Source organism: Syngnathus typhle, linkage group LG4 (genome assembly GCF_033458585.1).
Source record: "Syngnathus typhle isolate RoL2023-S1 ecotype Sweden linkage group LG4, RoL_Styp_1.0, whole genome shotgun sequence".
In the NCBI taxonomy this organism is placed as follows: domain Eukaryota; kingdom Metazoa; phylum Chordata; class Actinopteri; order Syngnathiformes; family Syngnathidae; genus Syngnathus; species Syngnathus typhle.
The window spans coordinates 7,885,733-7,909,814 of NC_083741.1; the positions used below are offsets into that span (position 1 = coordinate 7,885,733).

At 40.1% G+C, this 24,082-nt stretch overlaps 3 protein-coding genes across 3 annotated transcripts; all 3 read right to left on the bottom strand.

Moving 5' to 3' along the window:
• Nucleotides 1-1,359: 1,359 nt before the first annotated feature.
• Nucleotides 1,360-4,294, bottom strand: gabarapl2 (GABA(A) receptor-associated protein like 2). The gene is made up of 4 exons (XM_061277202.1): nucleotides 4,082-4,294; nucleotides 2,889-2,944; nucleotides 2,628-2,800; nucleotides 1,360-1,866 (listed from the first exon to the last, which is right to left on the bottom strand). Exons 1-4 carry the CDS (start codon nucleotides 4,113-4,115, stop codon nucleotides 1,776-1,778), a joined length of 354 nt encoding a protein of 117 aa, XP_061133186.1. The 5' UTR covers nucleotides 4,116-4,294; the 3' UTR covers nucleotides 1,360-1,775.
• A 4,006-nt stretch (nucleotides 4,295-8,300) lies between these two features.
• Nucleotides 8,301-12,685, bottom strand: nqo1 (NAD(P)H dehydrogenase, quinone 1). The gene is made up of 6 exons (XM_061276961.1): nucleotides 12,431-12,685; nucleotides 11,034-11,201; nucleotides 9,787-9,917; nucleotides 9,378-9,491; nucleotides 8,947-9,048; nucleotides 8,301-8,789 (listed from the first exon to the last, which is right to left on the bottom strand). The coding sequence occupies exons 1-6, from the start codon at nucleotides 12,519-12,521 to the stop codon at nucleotides 8,421-8,423; spliced, it is 975 nt and encodes a 324-aa protein (XP_061132945.1). The 5' UTR covers nucleotides 12,522-12,685; the 3' UTR covers nucleotides 8,301-8,420.
• A 7,951-nt stretch (nucleotides 12,686-20,636) lies between these two features.
• On the bottom strand, nucleotides 20,637-24,082 carry LOC133153143 (beta-1,3-galactosyltransferase 1). Its single transcript, XM_061277216.1, has 2 exons — nucleotides 23,820-24,082; nucleotides 20,637-22,018 (listed from the first exon to the last, which is right to left on the bottom strand). Exons 1-2 carry the CDS (start codon nucleotides 23,852-23,854, stop codon nucleotides 20,827-20,829), a joined length of 1,227 nt encoding a protein of 408 aa, XP_061133200.1. The 5' UTR covers nucleotides 23,855-24,082; the 3' UTR covers nucleotides 20,637-20,826.

A 24,082-nucleotide genomic window follows, 5' to 3' on the forward strand; every position in this document is an offset into this window, starting at 1 on the left:
TCACCACACCCAGATGTGTGTGTGACGATCATTGGGACTTAAAAAAAAAAAGAAAAAAGTCAAAATTTGGGTGTGTATTATACATGGGTACAGGCTTTTTTCCAGCATCGACATGCCATTTTTAGGGTGCGTATTATACATGGGGGCGCATTATACGTGGAAAAAACGGTATTTATTTTACAGTAAAACCTCGGTTTCCGAACGTCCCGGTTCTCGAACAAATCGGAATTTGAACAACAAATTCGAGATTTTTTTGCTTCGGTTGTTGAACAAAATTCGGAGGTCGAATCTCGCGAGATGAGCTGGGAGGACCTGAGAAAACCCGACCGCGCGGCCCGGATGCCGACTGACTCCGTGGTTTATTGTATTTTCGTTACTTTGAGGATTGTTTGAGGAATCATGCCTCCAAAGAAAGCAAGTGGGAGCAGTAAAGCCAACCTAAAACACAAAGACGCTCTTAAAGCAATGCGACAGTGAGCGCCCGGCGCGCTGCAGTTGCGCGATCGGACCAAATTAAGCTCCCTGCGCACTGAGGTCCACTTCAGTTTTGGGAAGTACATTTTGTCCGATCGCGCAACTGTAGCGGACCCCCGAACACGCAACCGTAGCGCGTCGCCGACCGCGCAACTGCACCGCGCTGGTTGCATTATTGTGACAGAGCCGTCGCTGAAATTTAGAAAATATTTTAAAGAGCCGGGCGCTCAGTGTCGCATTGCTTATGGAGCGTCTTTGTGTTTTAGAATGGCTTTACTGCTCCCACTTGCTTCCTTTGGAGGCATGATTAGAGTTGATGCGATCCTCAGAGTAACAAGAACGTAATAACAAGGTCCTCTCGGCTCATCTCGCGAGGTTCGACAACCGAATTTCGTCCGACATCCGAAGCAAAGAAATCTCGAATTTTTTTGTTCGAATATCGATTTGTTCGAGAACCGGGATGTTCGAAAACCGAGGCTCCACTGTATTTGTAATGGGAAAAATAGATTGGGAATTTGACTGATTTGGTTCTTGAACCGCCTTCTGGAACGGATTGTGGTCGAAAACTGAGGTTTGACTGTATTTTTGCTATTATTGTTAAAATCACACTTACATGTCAACTGGAAATGACAATAATAACACATAGTGAAAGCTAAATTGAGCAAATTGGCTATTTCAGAAATGTGTGTGAAACTGGTAGCCCTTTGCCTTAATCAGTACCCAGGAAGTAGCTCTCGGTTTAAGAAAGGTTGGTGACCCCTGATCTAAAAAGTAAAACCCATTAAAATGATACCCCACATATTACGCATTTGTTATTTAAAGACTTTAAACTTCTTTTGTGCTGCCGAGTCATGCATTTGGTTTCAAAAGGATGACGTGACAGTGTTTATTTAGCATTTTTATTGGTTAGGTCATCCAGCTACCTTACCTCCACATAATTAAATTAAAATATTCCAATTTCATAAATATTGTCTTCAAAGACAAAAGCAAAACTAAAGTCATTCTCACACACAAGGAGTTTGGAAAAACTTCAAATCACAAGAGATAAGAAAACAAACGCTACCACACAATAGACAACTGAATATTTGAATCATTATGGAAAGGTGCAACATGGGCCCAAAAAAATAAAATAAAATAAAAAGACACTGGCACACTTGTTTTGTCATCCAAGCTGGTGAGCAGGTAGTCCATCTTTCTGTGGTGTTTTCAAAGGGTTTTCCCGAGGCTTTCTCCAGGGACCAAATGAGGGCTATGATTAGATGTCAGCAGGTAAGGTCAGCTTACTATCATGGCTTCTTCTTTTACAAGCCAAATGTGTTTTCGCCGCTGTAAGCCACGTATAAAAAGCCATCTTCGTCTTTCTCCTTTTCATAGAGCTGTCCCATTGTGATGCTGAAACATGAAATAAACACCCATTCAATACTGTCAGCTCCTTTGCTACGCACGATGCCTATTTTTTAGGTTTAGCAATAGCAACTAAATGTCAGGGTTAGTGGATTTAACCAAAAAGAACGAAATATCTCAAACTAACAGAATGATACATATTGATGATTTGAATGATATCTAAAGGACATGAACCAGCGAGTATTAACGTCAATGCCCTAACAGATTCCAAGAGCAAATGTAATTTTGTCTGTTATCATTACCTAGTTTAGCATTTTATTTAATGTTAGTTCACATTCATAACATTAGAAAAGCTGTGGCATTCTTTTGATGGCGCGCTAAATGATAATACTAAAATAGATCTTCCTGAAACAGTGTGAAGTTAGTGACATCTAACGGTAAGCAAGGACATTGCAACAGCTCGAATTGGACAGCATTCAGTGATCTCTATACCAAGGATGGACTCTATGGCTCATGATAACAAGGTGATGTTCATTTTAATAAAATCTACACAAAAAGGCTAATTTGCTGTTTTTTTTCTTTTTTTCAATTAAAAACTATTAGCTTTGGGGATACAATAGGCCTTAACAGGTGACTTTCTTTTGTTTTCAAACCAGATCTATTTAGCATATCAAGCCCAGTTATATTTTGCTATCTGGGTAGCAGTAAATCCCATTCACATAACAATTTATATCTCGATAAGTTATCAGTTTTGGTCAAATATTTGTCGAGGACCAGCTAGTGTATCAGTCAAATATTGTCACTCTGACCTGGACTGGGGGACTGTCTTGTCCACAAACAGGAAGATGGCCTTCTCTGAGGGCAGCTGGATGCGTTTCCTGATGATCCACATGAACTGAGCCACTGTGATGTCAGAAGGGACCAGGTACTTCCTCTTGTCAATGTCCACTATCTGGGACCCAGACACTTTCTCCACAATTACCTACCACACACAGTGCACAGTTGGCCAACAGTCAGGGTTACATAAAAAGGCTCATTGAGAAAAATAATTGAGAACATTTTTCACTTACTGGGACCCTGTCAGGGTACTTGTTGCGGATTTTGGCAGATTCTATGCACCGATGTTCTGCAGGATATCAAGTAAAATATGTGTTATTCATTTGTAGAATTAAAGCTGACTCACAAAGTACTTATTTTTGTGTGTAGAGTAGTTGGAGAGATGCAAAGGTTCAACAGACTTGTACATTTATTAACACATCATGCTTTGTATTGAAACATTTGTAATAAAATGGGGGAAAACTCATAATTAAATATCTTTTGGAAACTTACAGCAGCAGATGTATACAAAAAAGTAGTATACTTAAATGTACTGTTTTTACGACAGCATTTTATCACGCAAGATGAGGGGAGGCTTCTGGGTAATGTAGTCTTCTTACGGCATACTTTAAAATAGCATATTTTTCTTTTATGAATTATTAACAACCAGACTATGCTCTGAATAAATCATTCTTGTTATGATCGACTTAATGCTGTAAATGGAAGTCTTTCCGTTATTATACAGTTGAGCTTCCTGATAAAATAATCGAGTGTCTTCCCCATTTTTGGCCCGCGATTAGAGGCAACAATCATTTCCTTTAACAGTGGCAGCGAAACTATTAACATCATTTTCATCAGAGAAGTTGTTATGCAAATGTCTAACCCCCCCACCACCACACCCCCTAGGCCTCTTGAAGAGCTGCCAAATCAACGGTCTCCTCCCTGCTAACAATGCTGCGCTCCAATTTCTTGCGGATGGACAAGGCTGTTTTAACGAACTCAAAGGCAAATCAAGCATTTGTTAATCGTGCAAAATCGAAGACTTGACAGTCTCGTGTCTCTTCGTTTCACCACCATTTTGCCAACAAGTCCAGTTGACTAAAATCGTCGTTTGCGTATTAACAAAAGGCACGACGCTTTCCTCGCAAATAGTAGATCACAACATTATTATCCTTTGGAGAAATGTATACACATATATTTTTGTGACAGCAGTATTTAGAGTATGTCCTGTTGAAGGGGTTAGCTTAAGCCTCCCAAGATTGTCGAGCCATTTGAGGGCAGGCCAAGCTCCCCGTCCTTTATAAAACAAGGTTATGAAAGAAGTGATCGGAAATAACATTTACTTGAACACATCATGGAATTTCGTTTTCAATGGTTCAGCTGAATCGACATTATAAAACAATTCCCGTGCCTTTGTCATATTAACGACACCTCCCTCCTCCCTTACCCAGAGAATGATCCTCTTTGAACATCCATTTCATGGTTGCCGTTTTCGGGCGCTCTCTGTTCTTTAGAGATGATTGTAAGAGCAACTCGAGGTTAGATGTGGGAGGAAAGTGTCGTTCCTGGTTAGTATTGTTTAAAATGGAAATAGAGGTAAAGCAGGTCCTCGGCCGTCTATTTAAAGTCAACACTTCAGCAAAACAACAAACAAGCACCACCCCCTCACTGTCAGCCAACCGGGAGCCACCTCTACGATGACGTAATTGCTGATGGTTGTCGTTCGGCTGTACTTTTTGGAGGAGGGTTGGGAATGGGCGACTTTAAATGCGCTTTTTTTTTTCTCAGTTGTAGTCAAATTTTATATTTATCTTCATATTTGTCGTAAAAATAAAGTTACGTTTGACATGAAATGCATCGTAAATCCCTCCTGCTTTGTCCCAAGCAAACCTCTTACGTCATCATTCTGTCATCGTCATATGCCCGTTTGATTATTTGTTGGTGTACTGTATAAAGAGGGGTGAAAAAATGAACCATTATCATCGCCACACTTACGTATAATCTATCTTCACTGTCTGAGTATATATTTAACCTCAAATAAACTGCCAAAAGGCCCCTACAGTGCCAAATTCCCAAAATAAGTTCAACTTATCTTTTACTTCTAATTACAAAAAAACACGACAAATTTTATCGGTGAGAAACAGTGGAAGAAAGCAGAAAGCAGAACAAGGTTAGGAGAAGGAAAGGTACATGTGTTTGGAAGTTTTATTAGGTGGAAGACGTGTTTAAAAGGACATCTCAAAATATGGTGCTACAAAAATGTTTAAATATAATATGAATATGCATGTTTCTGAGAATCTGCTATATAAGTGATGCAATTATAAGTACACAAGTACTTGCAATATTGCAATATACTGTGCAATATTTTTTATTTCCTGTGCAATAATCATGTTTCCCATGTAGTACATATATGCATATACTACTGCCTGTACATACTACTGCCTTTTCTACATATTTTATATGCTTTTTACATTTTATCTTGTGTGCTCTAATGCTCTTTTATTTTAATTTGCTTTTTGCACCAAAGGGAGCAGCGCTCAAATTTTCTTGTACCGTGTACAGTGAAAATAAAGGCGATTCTGATTCTGATCATCTCTATCTAGTCACTTCGCGCCTCGTGGCACTTAAGGCCTTCACAGAGCGCTTCCACCTGTCACGGTCAGCTGCTGCAGTCCTCGCTTCAGACCATGACTTCCATCCTGCTTCTTTCCTTTCTTTCTCGACAGTACGCCTCCAGGTGATCTTTAGTCTTCCTTTCCTTCTTTTTCCTTCTGCTGCCCAGGTCATGGCTGTGTTGCAGTCGTTGTTGTGGTCCTGCCGTAGTATGTGTCCAATCATTTTCCATCTACGCCAGGGACGTGCGGTGAGGGTTGGGGTTGGTGAGGCACTGACTCAGAGTCAGATATACAAACGTACTGTATGACGGTAAGGCACTGACTCACAAATCAGATTAAAAAGAAATTTAAAAAAATTACAAGCATACATGGTTGTTATCCCATTCTTGATTAAATTTAATAACATTTTAAACACACCACTGTACATTTAAACACACCACTGCAGTATTCTTACCTTTACTTGTAAAGGAAGTCCATTCTCCTGTCCTTCTGGACGAAGCTCTCGATGACTTTGTTGTAGAAGTCCTCCTTTTTGTCCTTTTCTTTGAGTTTTACAAGTCTCTCTTGTAAAAGGCCCGTAGTTTGAATTAATCCTCGCAAATCTGGCGTTGGTCTTCCCTTACTTATGATTTCTTGCTTTGACTGAAAGTCAAGTTTTGAAAAGTTTCTTATCTTCGAGATTATATCCTCTATTTTCAGGGAAAATAAAGCCAAATAGCAACGCGTTAGCACCAAATCTTGTTGGTTGTTTTTCTTTTCTTTTTTTTCTTCTTAATTTACTCTCGCATTCACTCGTGTCATGAACTATTAGCCGCAGGCTCACAATCGCCCCATCTTCGAGGCAAAGGTACTGGCTGCCTCAAGGCCTGACTGCAAGCACGTGCCGTTTGCACGCGCTCAGTACAGTGTGTGAGTGGTGCACACTTTCACACGCACGCCCTGAGAGGCACTACCTGTCACCGCCTCAGCCTCTATGAATCTCGTCTCCCGTTGTTATTTGAACAAGAAATACAGCTATTTTGACTATAAAAATGATCCAAATGTATAGGAAACACACAAAAATTGCATTAAAAGCATAGACCACAGGATAGATATTATATTATGTTTTATTATATGATTCATTTTTTAACAACTTATGGTGACAGCTGAGGAAACCATGTTGAGCCCTTTCCCGCCCCTGGTGGCAAGGTGAGGCACTGCCTCACCTGCCTCCTATGAGTGCATGTGCCTGATCTACGCATCCTAACTTCTTCACTCAATGGCTCCATTTCAGCTCTCTCTAGTAGGTCTTTAGTGCTTCTTCAGATCTTTCATACCGCATCCCTCTTTACATACTATTGGTCCTAAGTAAGTGCACTGGTCTACATCTTCAATATCCTGCTCATTGATCTTGATTCGTTCCTGTTTTTTTTTCATTTATCCTCATTGTTTTTGTCTTTTATGTATTGATCTACTCGCTTGGCTTCTGCATCCATTCGGGTTGTTTTAATCTGCATATGATGTTGTATAGAGGAGAGTAACACTATATCATCTGCAAAGTCCAAATATCAAGTTTTGATGTCAGCTTCCATCTAATTCCATTATCTCCCTCTTGAACTGTTCTTCTCATAATCCGGTCTATCACAATTAAATTCTGATCATGCTTTTGCTTTCCTTTATGTAGCATGTATAATTGAAATAATTTACAAGCTATGCTTATACTGATGATTAAGAGTGTGTTTTGTGACGCTTGTTATTTGTTTCTGTTTGTTTTTATTTTTGGATATTTTCTTTCCATAAATAACTAATAGCATAACAACTGACAATAATATATAGAAAACAAGGGGTAGGACTAGATAAGTTCCTGTACTCTCATTGAGCATGTAAACTGTTGTACTGAAACGTTTACTGATAATGTTTCTTTTCTTGCAAATATCTTTATTTTGTAATGTTTATATGGTCAATCAAAATCAATCAATCAATCAATCAATCAATCAATCAATCAATCAATCAATCAATCAATCAATCAATTCTCTCTGATGCCTTAAATTTATTTGATATTTTCAAATAACCTCACTGACAGGATCGCTCACGTCCGCTTCACCGATATATAAATAAAGCATAACTTTCAATGACGTTACAACACAGCTCTCCACTCGCTGTGATCACAACCTTGCAAGACTCATTCTTGACCACAAATTAGGGCGTTACATAATTATGGGGTAACTATGAAGTAAATGTTAATTGCTCCGCTGTGTAGCCACACGCCCAATTCGTAAACAAACACAGTGTAGCTCAGCTTCTGGCAAGCGGATGTCAAACTTAAATAGTTTAGTACAAGCGATTCCACCTCCGGTCCTTCCTGTGTAGAGTTTGCATGTTCTCCCTGAGCACACATGGGTTTTCTCTGGGCACTCCGGTTTCCTCCCACATCCCAAAAACATGCTTGGTTGGCCGATTGAGCACTCCAAATTGTCCCTAGGTGTGAGTGCAGATGGTTGTTTGTCTCTGCGTGCCCTGCGATCGGCTGACAACTGGTTCAGGGTATCCCTCACCTACTGCCCGATGATTTCTGAGATAGGCTCCAGTACACCCGCGATCCCCGTGGGGACAAGCAGTATAGAAAATGGATGAATAAATCAAGTCTAAATAATAAATCAATCCTATTTTGAAATGATTTTCCATTTCCAATTTCGCGGACCATCTGCAATACAGCCACGGACTACTACAGGGCCGTTGACCACCGGTTGACAATCCCTGCTACAAACTATTACTGTTGCACTTTCCTCAAAAGAAAAAAAAAGAGATGCTGTTCCCTTTAAAATTAAGTCATTAATACTAGATCTTTAGCGTACCGTTACTCCGCTCATAATTAATTGTACCTTTACATTTACGTTTGTGGTTTCATTCTTGAACGGCCTACCAAGTGCGCCATAGTTACCATGTGGCCAGTGATTAAAAAAAAGAGTAAAATATGCAATTTAAAAAAAACCTGAAACAACAACATTTTACATGAAACATTTCACAGCCATACAAAATGTTCATAGAGCTGATAAAAAAAAAAGTGTAACCTGGTGATAACTGCATTTATTATGTTTATTCAAATGAAATATATTAAAAAGAAGTAAGTAGTTTCACTACAGTGATGGTTCAGCAAGTTGATTAGGGTGATTCTGTTTCTTTCTTGCACATTCACATTTTTTTAGAAGTTACAGCCATTTGTGTGCAAAGGCAGGTACTGACAAGCTCTTCATCTGTAAGCTGTGCTTTGGTTTGGTTGTCAGGCGGGAGTAATTTGCCAAGATGGTGTCCTGTGGTGATTCCATAGGCATTGGACTTTTGCTGCTCCTTCACCTTTGACTGAAGTAAGAAGCCCTTTTCAAAGCTGAGATCAAACCATTCACATGGGGCAAAAGTCAGACACTTTTCAGCCAGCAGTCCTTTGAGACGCATACGCCACTCTTTTAGCATCGCCGTTCGATGCACAGCAAGGCAGTGAGCTGGACCCCAGAAAATCTGAGGAGCAAGGACCTGAAATCCACAAAAGTGCAGCGTGCCATTCTGGGGGGGAAATAAAACAAAAAGAGGTGAAGCAGAAACAGTAATCCCAGGGTGAGTGCATAGTTAATGATTCCCCTAAAAAAAACAAAAAAATATACAATTACTGTATTCTGTTTGACATGCTGTGTGACTAGCGCTAACTGCAATTCATCCTCACCTGTAGGGGCCACAGTGTGACGTTAATGTCTCCATTTATGCCATCGGGGCGAAACATTGATTCTGTAGCTCCAGTTGTAAAAGATAACATTGCTTTCTTGTTCTTGGGGGAAACATCAAATCATGTTTATTGGCAGACAGTTGTGCGGATAGCAAGGACCGGATCTCTAAGAAACTCACTTAAATCATAGGACTAAAAATATATCTTTATCTTAATTTATTGAGTTTATCACAATAGGCTACGAAATGTGATTGTCGTAACGGATTTAAAGTTGATCACAGATGCTGTTATGTAATTACATTAAAAAAGACATTTGAAAAATCTCTGTGTTTCCACACTCACATACACACATGCACGTACACACACACACACACACGATTCTAAATTCACAATTCTAAGTACAGTACTCTAGTAGCTCCTCTGAGACACACCTTGAAAATACCATTGTTATACATCTTTTCCAGGGAGAAAGCAAAGCCCTGAGTTAGCACTCGGTCCATCCATCCCTTCATGATGGCAGGTACACTGAACCAGTATAAAGGGAACTGAAAAAAGACATTACAATATCACTTTTAGTTGCATTGCTTTTCTTACCTTTTGCAAAATACTCAAAAAATAGTTTTTTTAAAACACTTCGCAGGTGGTTTTGTCTAAATATTACAAGATCAGTAGAATATTGCCCTCATATGCTGTATAACGAAACTGCATTTTTTCAATCTCGCCTGCATTAGCCTATTTAGGGTTTGGTCCTGTCTCTTGCCATTAAGAATGAAATAACCACAGATCCTCCGTGATAATAGTTGACCGAGTTGGTTAGAGTCATTTCAAGTGACCCCTGACCTGGAAGATGATGAGCTCAGCCGCTTCTACTTTGCGTTGTTCGGCCACGATGTCGTCACTTAGGCAACCTGCCCTGAAGGCGTGCATTGTCTCCTCTCCATATTGGAAAAGCTCTGAGTTCTTTAAATCACCTGCACAATAACATCATTGTCAATACTGAATTAAAGTGATAGGTTTTATTTGTTCTAGCTGCAATTACTTTGAATGTGTCGATAGTGTCAAGCAGCATTCATACTCCTTGAACTTGTTCCCAATTTTGATCTTACTATCAAAAACGTGAATACTTTATATGTGATATTCCAAAACAAAATAGTCAAGCTCAACAAAAATGATTTACAGTTTTCAAAGTTCAAAGGAGTATAAATTTGAAACGTGTGGTGTGCATTTGTACTCTAAAACCCCTAATTACAATTCACTGTGATCAATTGCCTTCCAAAGTCATATTAAAAGTAAATAGCGTCCACTTGTGTGCAATTTACTCTCTCTGTGAATACACTTGTTCTTTGAAGACATCACCGGTTTCTTAGATGACACTGGTGAACAACAGCAACACGCCGACCAAGGGACTCATGGCACAGGTCAGCGATAAAGTTGTGTAGAAGTTTAAAGCATGGTTTGATTCCCCAAAAATATCTCGAGTTTTTAACATCTCAAGGAAAATCTCCAAAACATAAAGTATAAAGGCAGAATGGAATGGTTTAGAATCAAAGAATATGCACGTTAGAATGGTCCAGTCAAACTCCAGGCCTAAATCCCATTGAACTCATTGAACTTGAAACTTTCTTTTTTTTGCAAATAACTGGCAAAAAAATCCCAGTATCAAGATGTACAAAACTGGGAGAGACATCACCCAAAAAAATTGCAACTGTAATGACAGCAAACGATGCCCTTGCAAAGCATAAACAAATGCACATCACATTTTTAAAATTTTGATATCCGTTCCACTAAACAATTACAGTGTGTATGCTGGCTTTGTGTTGGTTGATCACATAAAATTACAATAAGATGTTAAAAATTGTTGTTGTAAGGTGGCAAGAAGTGGAAAGGGGTATGGCAAAGATTATCAAGCCACTCCTTGTGCCATCTTTCGGGTGGAAATGAAACAGGGCAGAAGCAGTAGGCTATCTCAACCTGTAAAAAGAACTTTGACTTTGAGCGTCATAATTTACATCTTGCTGCAGAGTAAAATATCCTTACTTCTGCTCACTGGCAGTTGTCAGTCTGAAATTCTGTTGAAGAGAGCTCACCAATTATATCGCTCCTTGTGGCGGCAGCTTTAAAGTTCATAGCATAAAGGTCTGATACGATGACCCGGTAGCCTTGCTTTGATAGCTCCTTAGTAGTCTCATCCCGGACTGCTTCGTTGAATGAGCCCAAGCTCTGGTGGGCGTACACGATCAGGACCGTTTTCTGAGCTGTGACACACACAAACACACAAGCATCCATCTTGGGTAGCGCTTTTTCTTTTCAGGTTACGGTAAACTGGACTTCACCCTGGATGTGGGCTGAACAATTAATAGAATTCAAATTGACACTGAAATGTAGTGGAATGCACCCCCCCCCCCCCTCCAAAAAACAACAACCTTTCCATCATTTCTCTTGGTCCTTAGGTTTATATTTTATCTCTTTATATTGTGTGTATCCAGATCAGGGGTCAGCAACCTTTTTGAGGCTGAGACTTGGGGACAGATTATTGCAAAATTTGATTCACACTTCTGAGATAATATATTTGCTCGTTACCCTTTATTCTTGTGAGGTTTATTAATGATTAATGATTTTAATTCATATGACATTTTGTTTTAGAGATTTTTTCTGCACCTCTTTGGAGTCATCCAAACTGCACACCTTTTCTTTACATGCAAATTTGATTGAAACATTTGACACTGATGGCAAGTTACAATATAAATGGAATAAGTTCATCGAGGTTATCATTTGCATAACTGCACCATACTGAGGAGTTGTTAATCATTATTTTGGCTAAAATACATGAAATGGTGAGTTTTTATGAACAAGTGCCAGTATCATATGTTGCCTTTCTTGGCTACTGCAAACTACAACAACAAAAATAAACTCTGTCTCAACTTGCAGGGCTTACTTGTGCAGTAAGTTTACAAAAGCAAAACCCCACAGATGCCCCATTTCCAAAGGATTCATTTGAGTTTGTTTTTGAGTTTGTTTTATCTCACAGGCGTCAGAATGAAGAAACAAGAACATTCCTTTGTGGGCACAGCACATGATCTGCATCTGAATATCATGCTGGACACCAAAGCTACATTTTTCTAACATGTTTTATTTACGAATTAAGACAAGCACATTGATTTGGGTTTTTGTATTTAAAAAGTATATGTTGTTAAAACATGGAAGCAAAATGTGTTCACCAGACATAATATAACAATAAAACTGCACAATGAAGAATATTTTAACTGATAAAGCTTCTGCAGATGCTCTCCATTATTGCACAGTATCACCAGCCCACACAAACATGCCCAGTAATTCTGTTGAAACCATAACACGTGTAAGCCGAAATTTATGTTGTGTCATATCAGTTTCATACTTTTAAAATGATCAGTTTCACTTATTTTCAACTTCAGTGTTTGGAAGAACGATATTGACAATTGCTCCAACAACAGTAATAATGACTTACGCCCAAGCGCTTCTTCTTCAAAGACGTGACAGTCTTCTGCTGCTTGCTTCTGTTCATCCACCAAATTCTTTTCCTCAGGGGCAACGTCCATGTTGTGTTTGCTGGATCAGTTTGTCCTGTGGGTCAGCTTCTTGTGCCTTTTATACACCCTCGAGCCCTCTTTGCGTGACAAACATGGTCAGATTGGAGATGAGGTGGAGCAAATGTACCCCAGACTTGGAGCTATGCACAACCGCAAAGTACAACACTGCAAGACCGGTTTAGTTTTTTTTTTCTTATTCTTAAGGGAGGAGGAAGCCAAAGTGTGTGTGTGTGTGTGTGTGTGTGTGTGTGTGTGTGTGTGTGTGTGTGTGTGTGTGTGCGTGCGTGCGTGCGTGTGTGTGCGCAATTTAGTCTAGCTGTGGAGTCACTGGTGCAGGTAAATAAGATTGGTTTCAGTTGGCCTGGAAAAGAATGTATGGGACACTTTCAAGGGATTATCGGACAGGCATCATGTGGGCTGAAAGACTTTAATCCGACTTAATTTTACTTTGTGTGAAGCAAAATTGAAGAAGGGTGTCCGTTTGCTAAAGATGAAGTAATTCAGACGAGTCGCTTTCTATAATGTCACCGTTCTGCAGAAACTGGCAGACTACTTTGAGTTTGGCCATACTGCAGTTGTCACTGAAATGATCAATATTTTAAATTTCTGAGGATTTCACGTTACATTCCACACCAACAAACAAACTAGTATAGTTACTCTGTAGGACATTAAGCAAATAAAGCATATGACCAACTAAAACAATAAAGATAATACAAAAATACATATACATGAATATTTGAAAGCCTTTTTCGATGTTAACACATCACACTTTGGTAAAATTCAAGTAAATTACAGTTGTGGTAATGGAATACATACATTGAAATAATGTAAAAGTTATGTTTCTGATTTGTAAATACCGTTTCAAGTAATGTGTGTTACCTATGCCAATCATAGTGCAACAAACATTATTTTCTTATCATGTGGCTTTCTTCGCTTGTTTATGAAATATCAAGAACAATGACAATAACCAAGTGGCATAAATGCTCCTAATCATTTTTTAATATGATGTATTGTCCGCTTCTTCCGAAAACTGCTGTATTGCTGCCACTCATACAACGTTCCTGGGTGTCAAGGTACCTGCCTGTCAGACATTTGCCTTTAGCCTGGCAGCCTGGAATGCGGCAGGAATGTTACTTGGTCACATCTGCCATCTACTGATCAAGCCTTGCTCACACTTCCCCCTCAGAAAGAAATGTATGGAATCCTGCAGAGGATAATGGCATGATTCTAATTGATTATACATAATAAAAGAATACAAAATGATCCTAAAAAAAGACCGTACAGCCTGATAAAATACCAAGCTACTCTAAAAGAGCACAGATTTTACGCATTGAATTGGAAGAAAACACTTGTGACATTAATCTGAAAAAGAAACCGTCACAGCGAAAAACAGACTGTAAAACTAAAACAGAGATGATGCCAAAACTGTACAACCCCCAAATTACTACTTGTTACAACTGTTTTTGTGTTTTCTGGTATTGGCGTACACATGTTCCAAAACTGAGGTTGCGAGGGGACATCTTGTGCACATTCTTCTGTGACTAAACAGACCAACTACCACATACATATGGCCTTTTCATGATGGCCACTATCCAAACCTCCAATCCAGAAAAAAACAACAGAGGCCTTCATTCACACGATAAGTAGAAAATATCAGGGCATTTCAATTCTTCTTGCCAGCAAAACAGTGATGCACTTTGGCGTCAGGATTTATTTTCGAACTCCCAGAAACGAAACGTTTCAACTTTCAAGCCAGTTGCACAATATCAAAATACGGCATTTGTAATTTCCCACTGTTACATATGCCACTATGCAATGAGTGGGGAGTCGCTGATGGTGTAGGGCAGGGGTGTCAAACTCATTTTTTTCCCGGGCAGCATTGTAGTCATAGCTTCTTTCGGAGGGCCATTATGACTGTCAACCCAAATAAATGGATGAGCACCTCATATTATATACAGTGAAAACTACAAAAGAAACTGACAAATAACTCGTTTTCAAATCAGACGAGTAAAAACTGGTCAAATATTTAAAAAAAAGATATTAATTTGCGATTCTAGTAATGACATGAATTTGATACACCATTTGCCTTCGTGGGCCACATAAAATGATGTGGCAGGCCGTATCTGGCCCCCGGGCCTTGAGTTTGACACATGTGCTGTAGGGGAACACTTGCTTGTCTTGTGTGCCGACACCCTGAGTTCGATTCCCACCTCAATACAGGCTGGAGGTTGACCTTCTGACCACGTGGTGCAGGGACAATAACCTCCTGCTGAACGTCGACAAGACCAAGGAGATTGTTGTGGACTTCCGGAAGGGTCACACCCAACACCTGCCGCTGACCATTGACGGTGCTGTGGTGGAGAGAGTGAGCAGCGCCAAGTTCCTGGGGGTGCACATCAGTGAGGATCTCTCCTGGTCCACCAACACCGCATCACTGGCAAAGAAAGCCCAGCGCCGCCTGTACTTCCTGCGGAAACTCAGGCGAGCGAGCGCTCCTCCGGCCGTCATGACTGCATTTTACCGCGGCACCATTGAGAGCGTCCTCTTCAGCTGTATTGCTGTTTGGGGTGGCGGCTGCACTGACTACAACTTGAAGGCCCTGCAGCGCATAGTGAACACGGCTGGTAAGATTATTGGTGCTTCGCTCCCCTCCTTGAAGGACATTTACACCTCCCATCTCACCCGCAAGGCGACCACGATTGTGAGTGATGTGAGTCACCCCGCTCACTCTTTGTTCGAGCTTCTGCCCTCTAGGAAGAGGTACAGAAGCCTGCGCTCCCGCACCACCAGACTCTCAAACAGCTTCATACTCCAGGCTGTTAGGATCCTGAACTCGCTCCCCCGTTCTGCGTAGCGTCCTGTACTTTTACTGTCTGTACTGTCTGTATGCACACTGGCTCTTATTTGTTGTGTTATCTGTTTAATTATTATTTATTATTACTCTTATTATTTATTGTTTGTGCCTTTTTGTTTATGATGTTTTTTACTTTTGCGCTATGCTTGCTGGCTCCGTTTTGCTCCTCTTATTTATTGTGTTATCTGTTTATTATTTATTCATCACTCTTACTATTGATTGTTTGAAGTTTTGCCTTCTTGTTTTTATATTGTGTTGCGTACTTGTGTGTCTATCGTGTTATGTGTCTCGTCACCGTGGGATAGAGAAAAACGTAATTTCGGTCTCTTTGTGTGTTGTGACATGTGGAGAGATTGACAATAAAGCTGACTTTGACTTTGACTTTGTATACTTTGAGGCAATGGTTTACATCAAGTGTCATTTAAAATAAACCTTAGCGCTTTAAATACCACAATACCACAAATATTTGTGTGTGAGTGACGGTGTGAATGTGTGTGTAAAAGAAAAAATGTAATGAGTGTTTTGCAGCAGTGTCATTGACGTCAGTATGTTCTACGGCACTTTTTTGAGCTTTTAACCACGTTAAAATGCTTACTCCTCACCTAAACCAGGGATCGTCAACCGGTAGTCTGCGGCCATCTAGTGGTCCATGACAGTGTTGCAGGTCGTCAGCGAAATTGGAAATAGAAAATAATTGTAACTTTTTAAAAATAAAATTGATTTATTGTTTGGACTTGATTCATTTTCCAGCTATTTTTGGGAATCATTTACCCATCCAATTTATGATACTCAAAATAGACATACAGATTGTAAATAAATGGCCTGAATAGGTCTATCCTTCTTCTGTGCGAAATAAAATAGTATTCCGCCAAAGCAGTTGTCCCCGAGTTGCTTCTTGATTATAATGGTGGTCCCTTGAACAAAACCAGTTGAGAACCCCTGCGTCAGGCCAACAACTACCGATGTTGTCCACATGGGGCCGCTGTAATCAACGACAATGCACGTCCAAGTTTTCCATTGCAAGTCCAACTGCAACAACAATTTGCATTGAAATAGAATCAAATTGGGTAATTATACTGTATATTGTTCTGCTAGAGTATAAACTATATATTAAAATGATATTCGCCCAAAGTCAGACGAGTAGACTGAGTTGTGTTAATTTTCATATTTGTTTTTACAATACAGCCCTAATGATTATAATATCAGCTATGTTGTAAATTTTCCCATCTCCTTGGATGTGCTAAACTTAAACTGAAAGCTGTCATAGTACGAAGTAACTTTAGATACAGTGGAAAAGACACAACACTGTCAATGCCGCGGTCGTAAACAACTAGGAGCCTTACACAATTCAAACAAGTATGTGCAAAGACAAGCTGAAACTAAACCGATACTGTGTTGCTTCATTGGTAGCTTGCCTTAAACAAAACTGCAGTGAATTTGGCTAACATTTGCATCAAGGCTCGATAGCGGTTAGCATGGTGTGAGTCAGTAAGCAAAGAATTTTATATTTCTAACATGTTTAATGTAATACCATGGTAAAAATCGACCAATATCTAATATAAGGTATGTATTTTATAAATCAGTGTGACTTAAGACTACTAAAGTATTACAGCATATAAACATTGAAAATTAAGATATGTACCTTGTGTTTTCATTAAAGAGTACCTTCGACAAAGTGTTCAAAACAAACATTCTCCGCGGGACTGAGGTTCTCCGACAGGCTATTCCATAAACGGGGGCCTACAACTAGAACGATGCTTTGCCATGTGTGTGTGAGTGTGTGTCCTGACCTTTGGGATAAAAGGACCTGTAATGAAAATTTTAGTTTTGTTCTGGTTGAGCTGGAGAAAGTTCTCAGCCATCCAGGATCGAAAAGCACACTACCGTGAGCGTGAGCACCAATACGAGCGGGAAAATCAGGAAACACGGGGGGCTCAGGAGAACAAAAGGAGTGTGACTGTTCACAACATTATGAATCGGCAGGGAGTGGCAAGCGGGCCAAGGTTAACAATGTTACACAATGTTACACAATGTTACACAATGTTAACAAAACTAACAAGTGACAGTAAATGGCTGATTGTGCAACACAGACGCAGGGAAGGGCAAGAGCGAACACTTTTGTGTCAAACAAACAGAATATGACAATGGCACGTGTCTGTATAGCAATTGCATTTATTGGCCCGAATAACACAAAACAACATACCGTTTTTTTCCATGTATAATGCGCAAAATTTAACTAATTTATTGTCCTAAAATCTGGGGTGCGCATTATACATGGGTACAATTTTTTTTTTCTTTTTTTTTTTTGAAGAAAATCATGGTACAACAATTTTTGAAGAAAATCTTATCACGGGTGGAGTGTGGAAAGGAGCGGGGCGACCAAGTGCAGCTTGGACCAGGGTTTATTGGAGGAACTCAAAACACAGACTTGGTAAACTAATTGTGATAAATAACTGGAACATCACTCAAATATTGGTGATCCCGTTGAGAGTCTCACATATTTCTTCACTATCGAGTTTGCTACTGCATGCGCAGTGATACTGACCGGCAGAATAACATCCGGTTGTTCCCAAAGATGATCTTTTTTTAAAAATAATTTTACGTTTACGGACTTAAGTAACCCGGCCGGGTCATACCAAAGACTACAAAAATGGGACCCATTGCCTCCGTGCTTGGCACTCAGCATTAAGGGTTGGAATTGGGGGGTTAGATCACCAAATGATTCTCGAGCGCGGCGCCGCTGCTCATTACTGCTCCCCTCTCCCCCAGGGGATGGATCAAAATCACACGGGGATGGGTCAAATGCAGAGGACAAATTTCACCACACCCAGATGCGTGTGTGACGATCATTGGGACTTAAAAAAAATTAAAATTTGGGTGCGTATTATACATGGGTACAGGCTTTTTTCCAGCATCGACATGCCATTTTTAGAGTGCGTATTATACATGGGGGCGCATTACACATGGAAAAAAACGGTAAGTACAATAACAAAAACATATCTACACTGAGAAATTGTGTCAGCTGCTTCATTTAGGGTGCTTTTAATTTTTAATTTAATTTAATTTGCTTTGCACGCCACCATTCTTCCAGTTGTAGTATTGGATGAACAGAGGGAACAATTTTATTGCTCCATGGTTGCTGCCATCAGTGGACACGCCACAGTAGGGAATACCTAGAAGTGCTTCGAAAGCAACGTCAACAGAACGGGGTGCTATCACGGAATTTACAATGGCTTCTGTCTTTGAATTTTTGACCTAATGGCGAGTCTGTGAAAATTTTCCTTAACAAGCCAGATGTGCAGTCCATTGACCTGTAGTCTTCATGGTGTTTAACTGTATGTAAGGCATAGCTACCTTCTGCTGCAGTGACGGCTACACTCTCGGAGTTCGTCACAAAGAAATCTGTGACTTTGGATGATGAGTTCTCGCCCCTCGATGCTTTTGTGTGCTTACCTGAATTTACGTGTGCCTGCAGGTCGTTGGCACCTTTATTTGCCACAGACAACTAAGTGCCCGCCTTAGTTAGTTTGCCGTTTCTGTTGGACTTGTTCCCCTCATCCTCCCGTGAAACTACCTTTTCCCTCAATAAACCCTGGTCCAAACTGCATTTGGTCACCCTGCTCCATTCTGATCCATGACATTAAATCATTTAAATTTATGTTCTCCTTTATGCTAATTCAGCAAAGTAATATAGACGATGTTCCCATTTTGTGCCAAGTGATAAATAGCTTTTCTTCATTGCTGCACTCCTCCCTCATAGCTGTTCATGGGATGCAAACAAACATGTCGAGTCTTGTACGTGCAAGAGGTTCCAACAGATAACAGAACTGCTTGTCTGCTGAAAAACAGAAAGATAAAAAAACTAAAACTATTCCTGACCAATATACATATTCATTTGTGATTTTGTTTCCCCCATCTTGGCGATGATGTTCAGCATGTAAACAGTCAACATAGTTACTTGCCTGCTACTCAGTGATTGTTTGCAAAGCAATGGCAGTTATGAGGTGTGTTGCCTGAGTTACAGACATGGAGATTCATCAAGTTAAAGACGAGTTGAAGCACATTTTTAAAATTCTCAAAAGGAAACTGCTTTGTTTGGTGTCATGAGGACTGTGGTTGTCCTAGTGAAAGTCAGAGGTGTTTAATAAAACGTCCTCTATTCTTTGCTGCACTTACATGTAGTCGCAATACAGGAATGTATTTTCATTGTCCACATTGGAGTAACTTTTCTACATTTCCACGAAGCTAACAGTACATTTTTGTTATAAAAAGTGCATATTTTGCAAATTTCTTCACAAAATGTTGTGATGAACAGTTTTAGACTGTCAACAACACATAAAGTAGTCAGGACATTATTTTCTAGGATAAATTTATCACTAACTCAGTAGATGAGGACACGCATGCCAATAACTATTTGCTACACTACACTAGGGACCAGACTCATCCCAAAAAAATGAGATATTAGCCAAGCCAAGGCCATTCCATATCTGACCAGCAAATACAGCATGTTCATGACAGAATTATAAAATCTTAGTGAATTGGGGGGGGTGAAGAGAGGGAAGGTGGATGCAATGTAAAAGGTTAATTAGTTTGCCTTATTTGGAGTGACAGCAATGAAATTTAAACGGCAAAAGTATAATACAATTAGTGCAGTGTGGTAAAAACTGAAATGTTCACCCACGGAGGTGAAAGAGAGCTCCGTAGAGTAGGACCGGGCGTGCGTAAAAGCCATGACCGAGCTCCATCCACCGTCCCCGGACAGCCACCCGGCCGAGCGCCGGCCCCCGACTTCCATCCACGGAGGTGAAAGAGAGCTCCATAGAGTAGGACTGGGCGTGCGAAAAAGCCATCATAGTTTTTCAAACCTTCTGTGTCACTCCAAATCATTAAATCCTTCAAACTCTTCGTCCTCCGTGTCACTTACAAACAAAGCGGCTAATGATGCCGGTAGTACGTGGGGCCCTTCGTCATCTTCGTCATTCCGTGATCGAATCTTTGGCCTTTATGTAAACAACCGCCGCACCACGCCGCTGACGCCACTTGAAATTCAAATTACAGTAATCCCTTGCTACATCGCAGTTTGTTTAAAATTCACATATAAGCCGCATATGCGCAAGTCAATACCACATGGCATTATGGGGGAAATGCAATGTTTTTAGCATTTAGCTCTAAGCAAATTATTACGTATTTGCAAATGTGTTCGAAAGTATTCGCGAGTACGTTTGAACGTATTTGCCGGTCAGAAGGTTCTCAATCGGCAGCTCCACGCCTCCATACATAATAGCTTTATTGCACATCAAGAAATCGCTCTCTTGGAAAGATAATTGAGGTGATACAGAACAGATAATAAATACTGATTCCTCTTTAACATGTGCAATGTAACACGTTGAGAAAACAGGGGTAAAAACAAAAAACAGATCCCACTCTGGACTATAATAGTTTGAGTCATACTTCATTATATCAGCAGGCCTTCCCTGCCTGTTGTAAATCTTTCCAAATCAACTTGAGATCAATATGTTCATCTAAGGTGATGGCGATAAGTCTGGAATAAACACAAGGATCGTATGACACAGGAAATAACTGGAAGTATTGCGAATCTGGAGGGTCTGTGGGAGAAATGCCCAGGTATTCCATGCACAACCCTAAGTGCACGTCTTCAAGGTAAATGGATTTGACATATCTGGACGCTTCCACAAGCTTTTTAGGCAAGTCCATAGAAAGAACATAACCTAGGCCCAGAACATAAAGTGGGTACGTTGCTTTTGGGTAAAGATCCACTGGGACATACCACTTGGAAGTGGGAGTTCTCAGAACCTCTGCTTCTCTGGCTACAAGTCCAGTCATGTAGTTTGTTTTTGGTGCATTTAACAACATGGAAATGAGATTTGGCACATTGAGGTACACGTCAGAATCAATCTTCATGACGTAAGGGGCACCGGCGCAGTAGGAGTTAAGCCACTCGAGCATCACCATGGTTTTGATGGTCAGGTTATTGTAGGAGTCGAGAAAATCGCTCTGGATCAGGTCTCCATGTTCCTTGCTCTCTTGCTGCAACTCTTCTTCCAGCTGTTTGACAGGCTCCCCGGTATGCAGTCCCAGCAGAAAGAAAACATTGACCACCTTCCCCAACACCACACTTTCCCCTCCCCAGGTGCTGCGGATAACGTCTCGATGATGTCTGTTGTGGGGCGCCACGGGAACCATCAGTGTCACAAATGGTTTCTGCTCTGCACATTTGTTTGGCTCGTTTATAATAAAATGATACTCAGAAGGGTAAGCTACGACGTATTGGATTTGGCCTTCAGCCAGCGGTTGGTTTTCTGCAACCTGCTGAATTGCAAAGTGACTTCCTTCACTTGATAGTCCAGTTTTGACGCCTTCTCTGTGAGTTGCCCAAACTGCGGCAAATGGAGAACTTTTCCAATCCACTCCTATGACAGAAATGTTGCCACTGCGTAGACTTTCCAGCCCAGTCCACCATTTTCCTGCATTATATTGCATCCACCATTGAGGTCCCCAGTCACTTGCACTGTCCTTTATGTTTACACTGCAATAAAACAAAACTACTGCCACTGCCAATATGAAGAGAAGCCAGTGAGGTCGTGCAGTACAGCAACATCGCCTGTGTTGCCTGCCATCCAGCATTCCCTGCCTGATGGATGAGAGAGACAAATATTAAAAAAAACAAGTATTTTACACTCTCTATTGTAGTACCATTGTGAATTGACAGCAACTTCTAATGGCCAGCGTGAACGGATCAGAATCTGTCGTTTTTGTAGCATTTACTTGAACCCATCAGATTCTTGCGCTTCGCCAATAATAGACTCTGTACAGTAATTGCTTCACTCCATGACGTAGCCGTGTCTTATCTTATATCTATCTTATCGTCTGCATAAACATTAACTCTTGTTTATAATAATGAGCAGGGAGAGCAAAAGTGACACATTACCAGCAATGATGAGGTACTGTACAAGTGTCCAAAGCCACTTACGTTAATAATCAAACCATCTTAGCACAGTGCTACTTTAGTCCTCATGTGAAGCAGAACAAAACATCTTGTAATACAAAACTTGTAATACGCCATTTTTAACTGTCGTGTTCTTGTCAGAAGCCAGATTGATGGGATTTAAAATTGTTTACTCATTTTGAAATGTTTTCATTGCTCATTTATGAAAGAATTTAGCTAAGACAGATTGTCTGGGTAACTTATTAGTTTGAGAGCACTTAAAAAAGGGAGGGCAAATGTGTAGATCGAGATAACAGATGGAGGAGAGAGGGGCACAGACTTTAACAATGTGAGAACACCAATTCTTGCATTTTATAATAGAATACATTTCAATCCCGCTTCCTGCTAATGTAGCACTATTCAAATGTAGGGGGAGGACAAAAAAGGGCTCAGCAGCAAGGTTCAGTTCAGTCACATGTTGAACTGAACTCTGTGCTTCAGCTGTGAGTCAATGATCCATCTCAAAAGCTCTGAGGCATATCAGTATCTTCACACTAATAAAGATGGTCACATTGATCATGTTTTACTAATAGAGGTTGGACACAGTCTTATTTAGCTTCAAAGCTTCGTAGAAGCCAGCCAAATCTACCTATCTTCCTACTGTACTGTACGCATAATGTAAATAAGTTTTACGTCGCAATAAAATTGCAATTCTGAAATTGCAGTAACTATCCACCCATTTATACTACAGAGATGGGAAAAACCAAAAGGCCAGGAAGAACAGAGAAATAACATTAATCGTTGAGGAGTGTTATAATGACGGCCGTGGGAGTTTTAGTGCTGGCAGCTCTTGCACTTTATTGAAAATATCATATGTTGTTATATATTCTTAGCCGGTGGAACTATCTGTGGCACACAATTTCATTTGATGATCAATAAATACTGCGTAGTAAATGTATTACAGTGTAACCTTGTTATTTAACCTTATCTACTTGTAGTAATCATTTCATAAAATTCTTAATTGTCCTCAACGGTAGACAGTAATTTATGCTCTGTACGCATAATTTTCCTTGCTGTGGTAAATATGAGGTAAAACATCTTTAAAACATAGTAAAGGAACTTTGGGCCGAATTTGGATTTGCTATTGGTAAGCGTTAAGAGACAATTGTGATATGTTACGTCTGATGCAACCACCTACACGTACCAATCGAAAATGAACGAAAACAAAAAAAAATTACATTCTGGTCATTCGGACTGACTAGCCTGTCTTTTTTTTTTTTTTTTTGCTATATAATCAGTGATCATTGATATGACTGAACATCTGTGTCATTTAGATCATAACATCATTATTTTTGTCTTATTTATTTTCTAACATTACATATTACACCAAACTTGTACTCTTCTACATCCTGTCTTTTTTTTTTAAATATACTGTCTGTATTTTTCCGTGTTCATGATTCCACAAAAGAACAACGGACAACATTTCACTAATAATGTGGATACACACCTTTTTCCACAAGAGGTCAAGTCAATCTCAATCATTTTTATCCTCTTCTCAATGAAGGTGTGTCTATATCCATTCCAAAGGAAGAGCTAAACAAATCTCCGCTGAAAGACAAAAAATGAAAAATGGAAAGGTGTCAAACACGTGGACAGGTCTTTCAGCAAGGCTGCTGACAGTGAAAAATGCAGGGTGTAATCACCAAGCATTGTAACATGAAAGCATTCCTTCTGTCTGCATGATTCACTAGCAGAGGAAACTTCCACAGG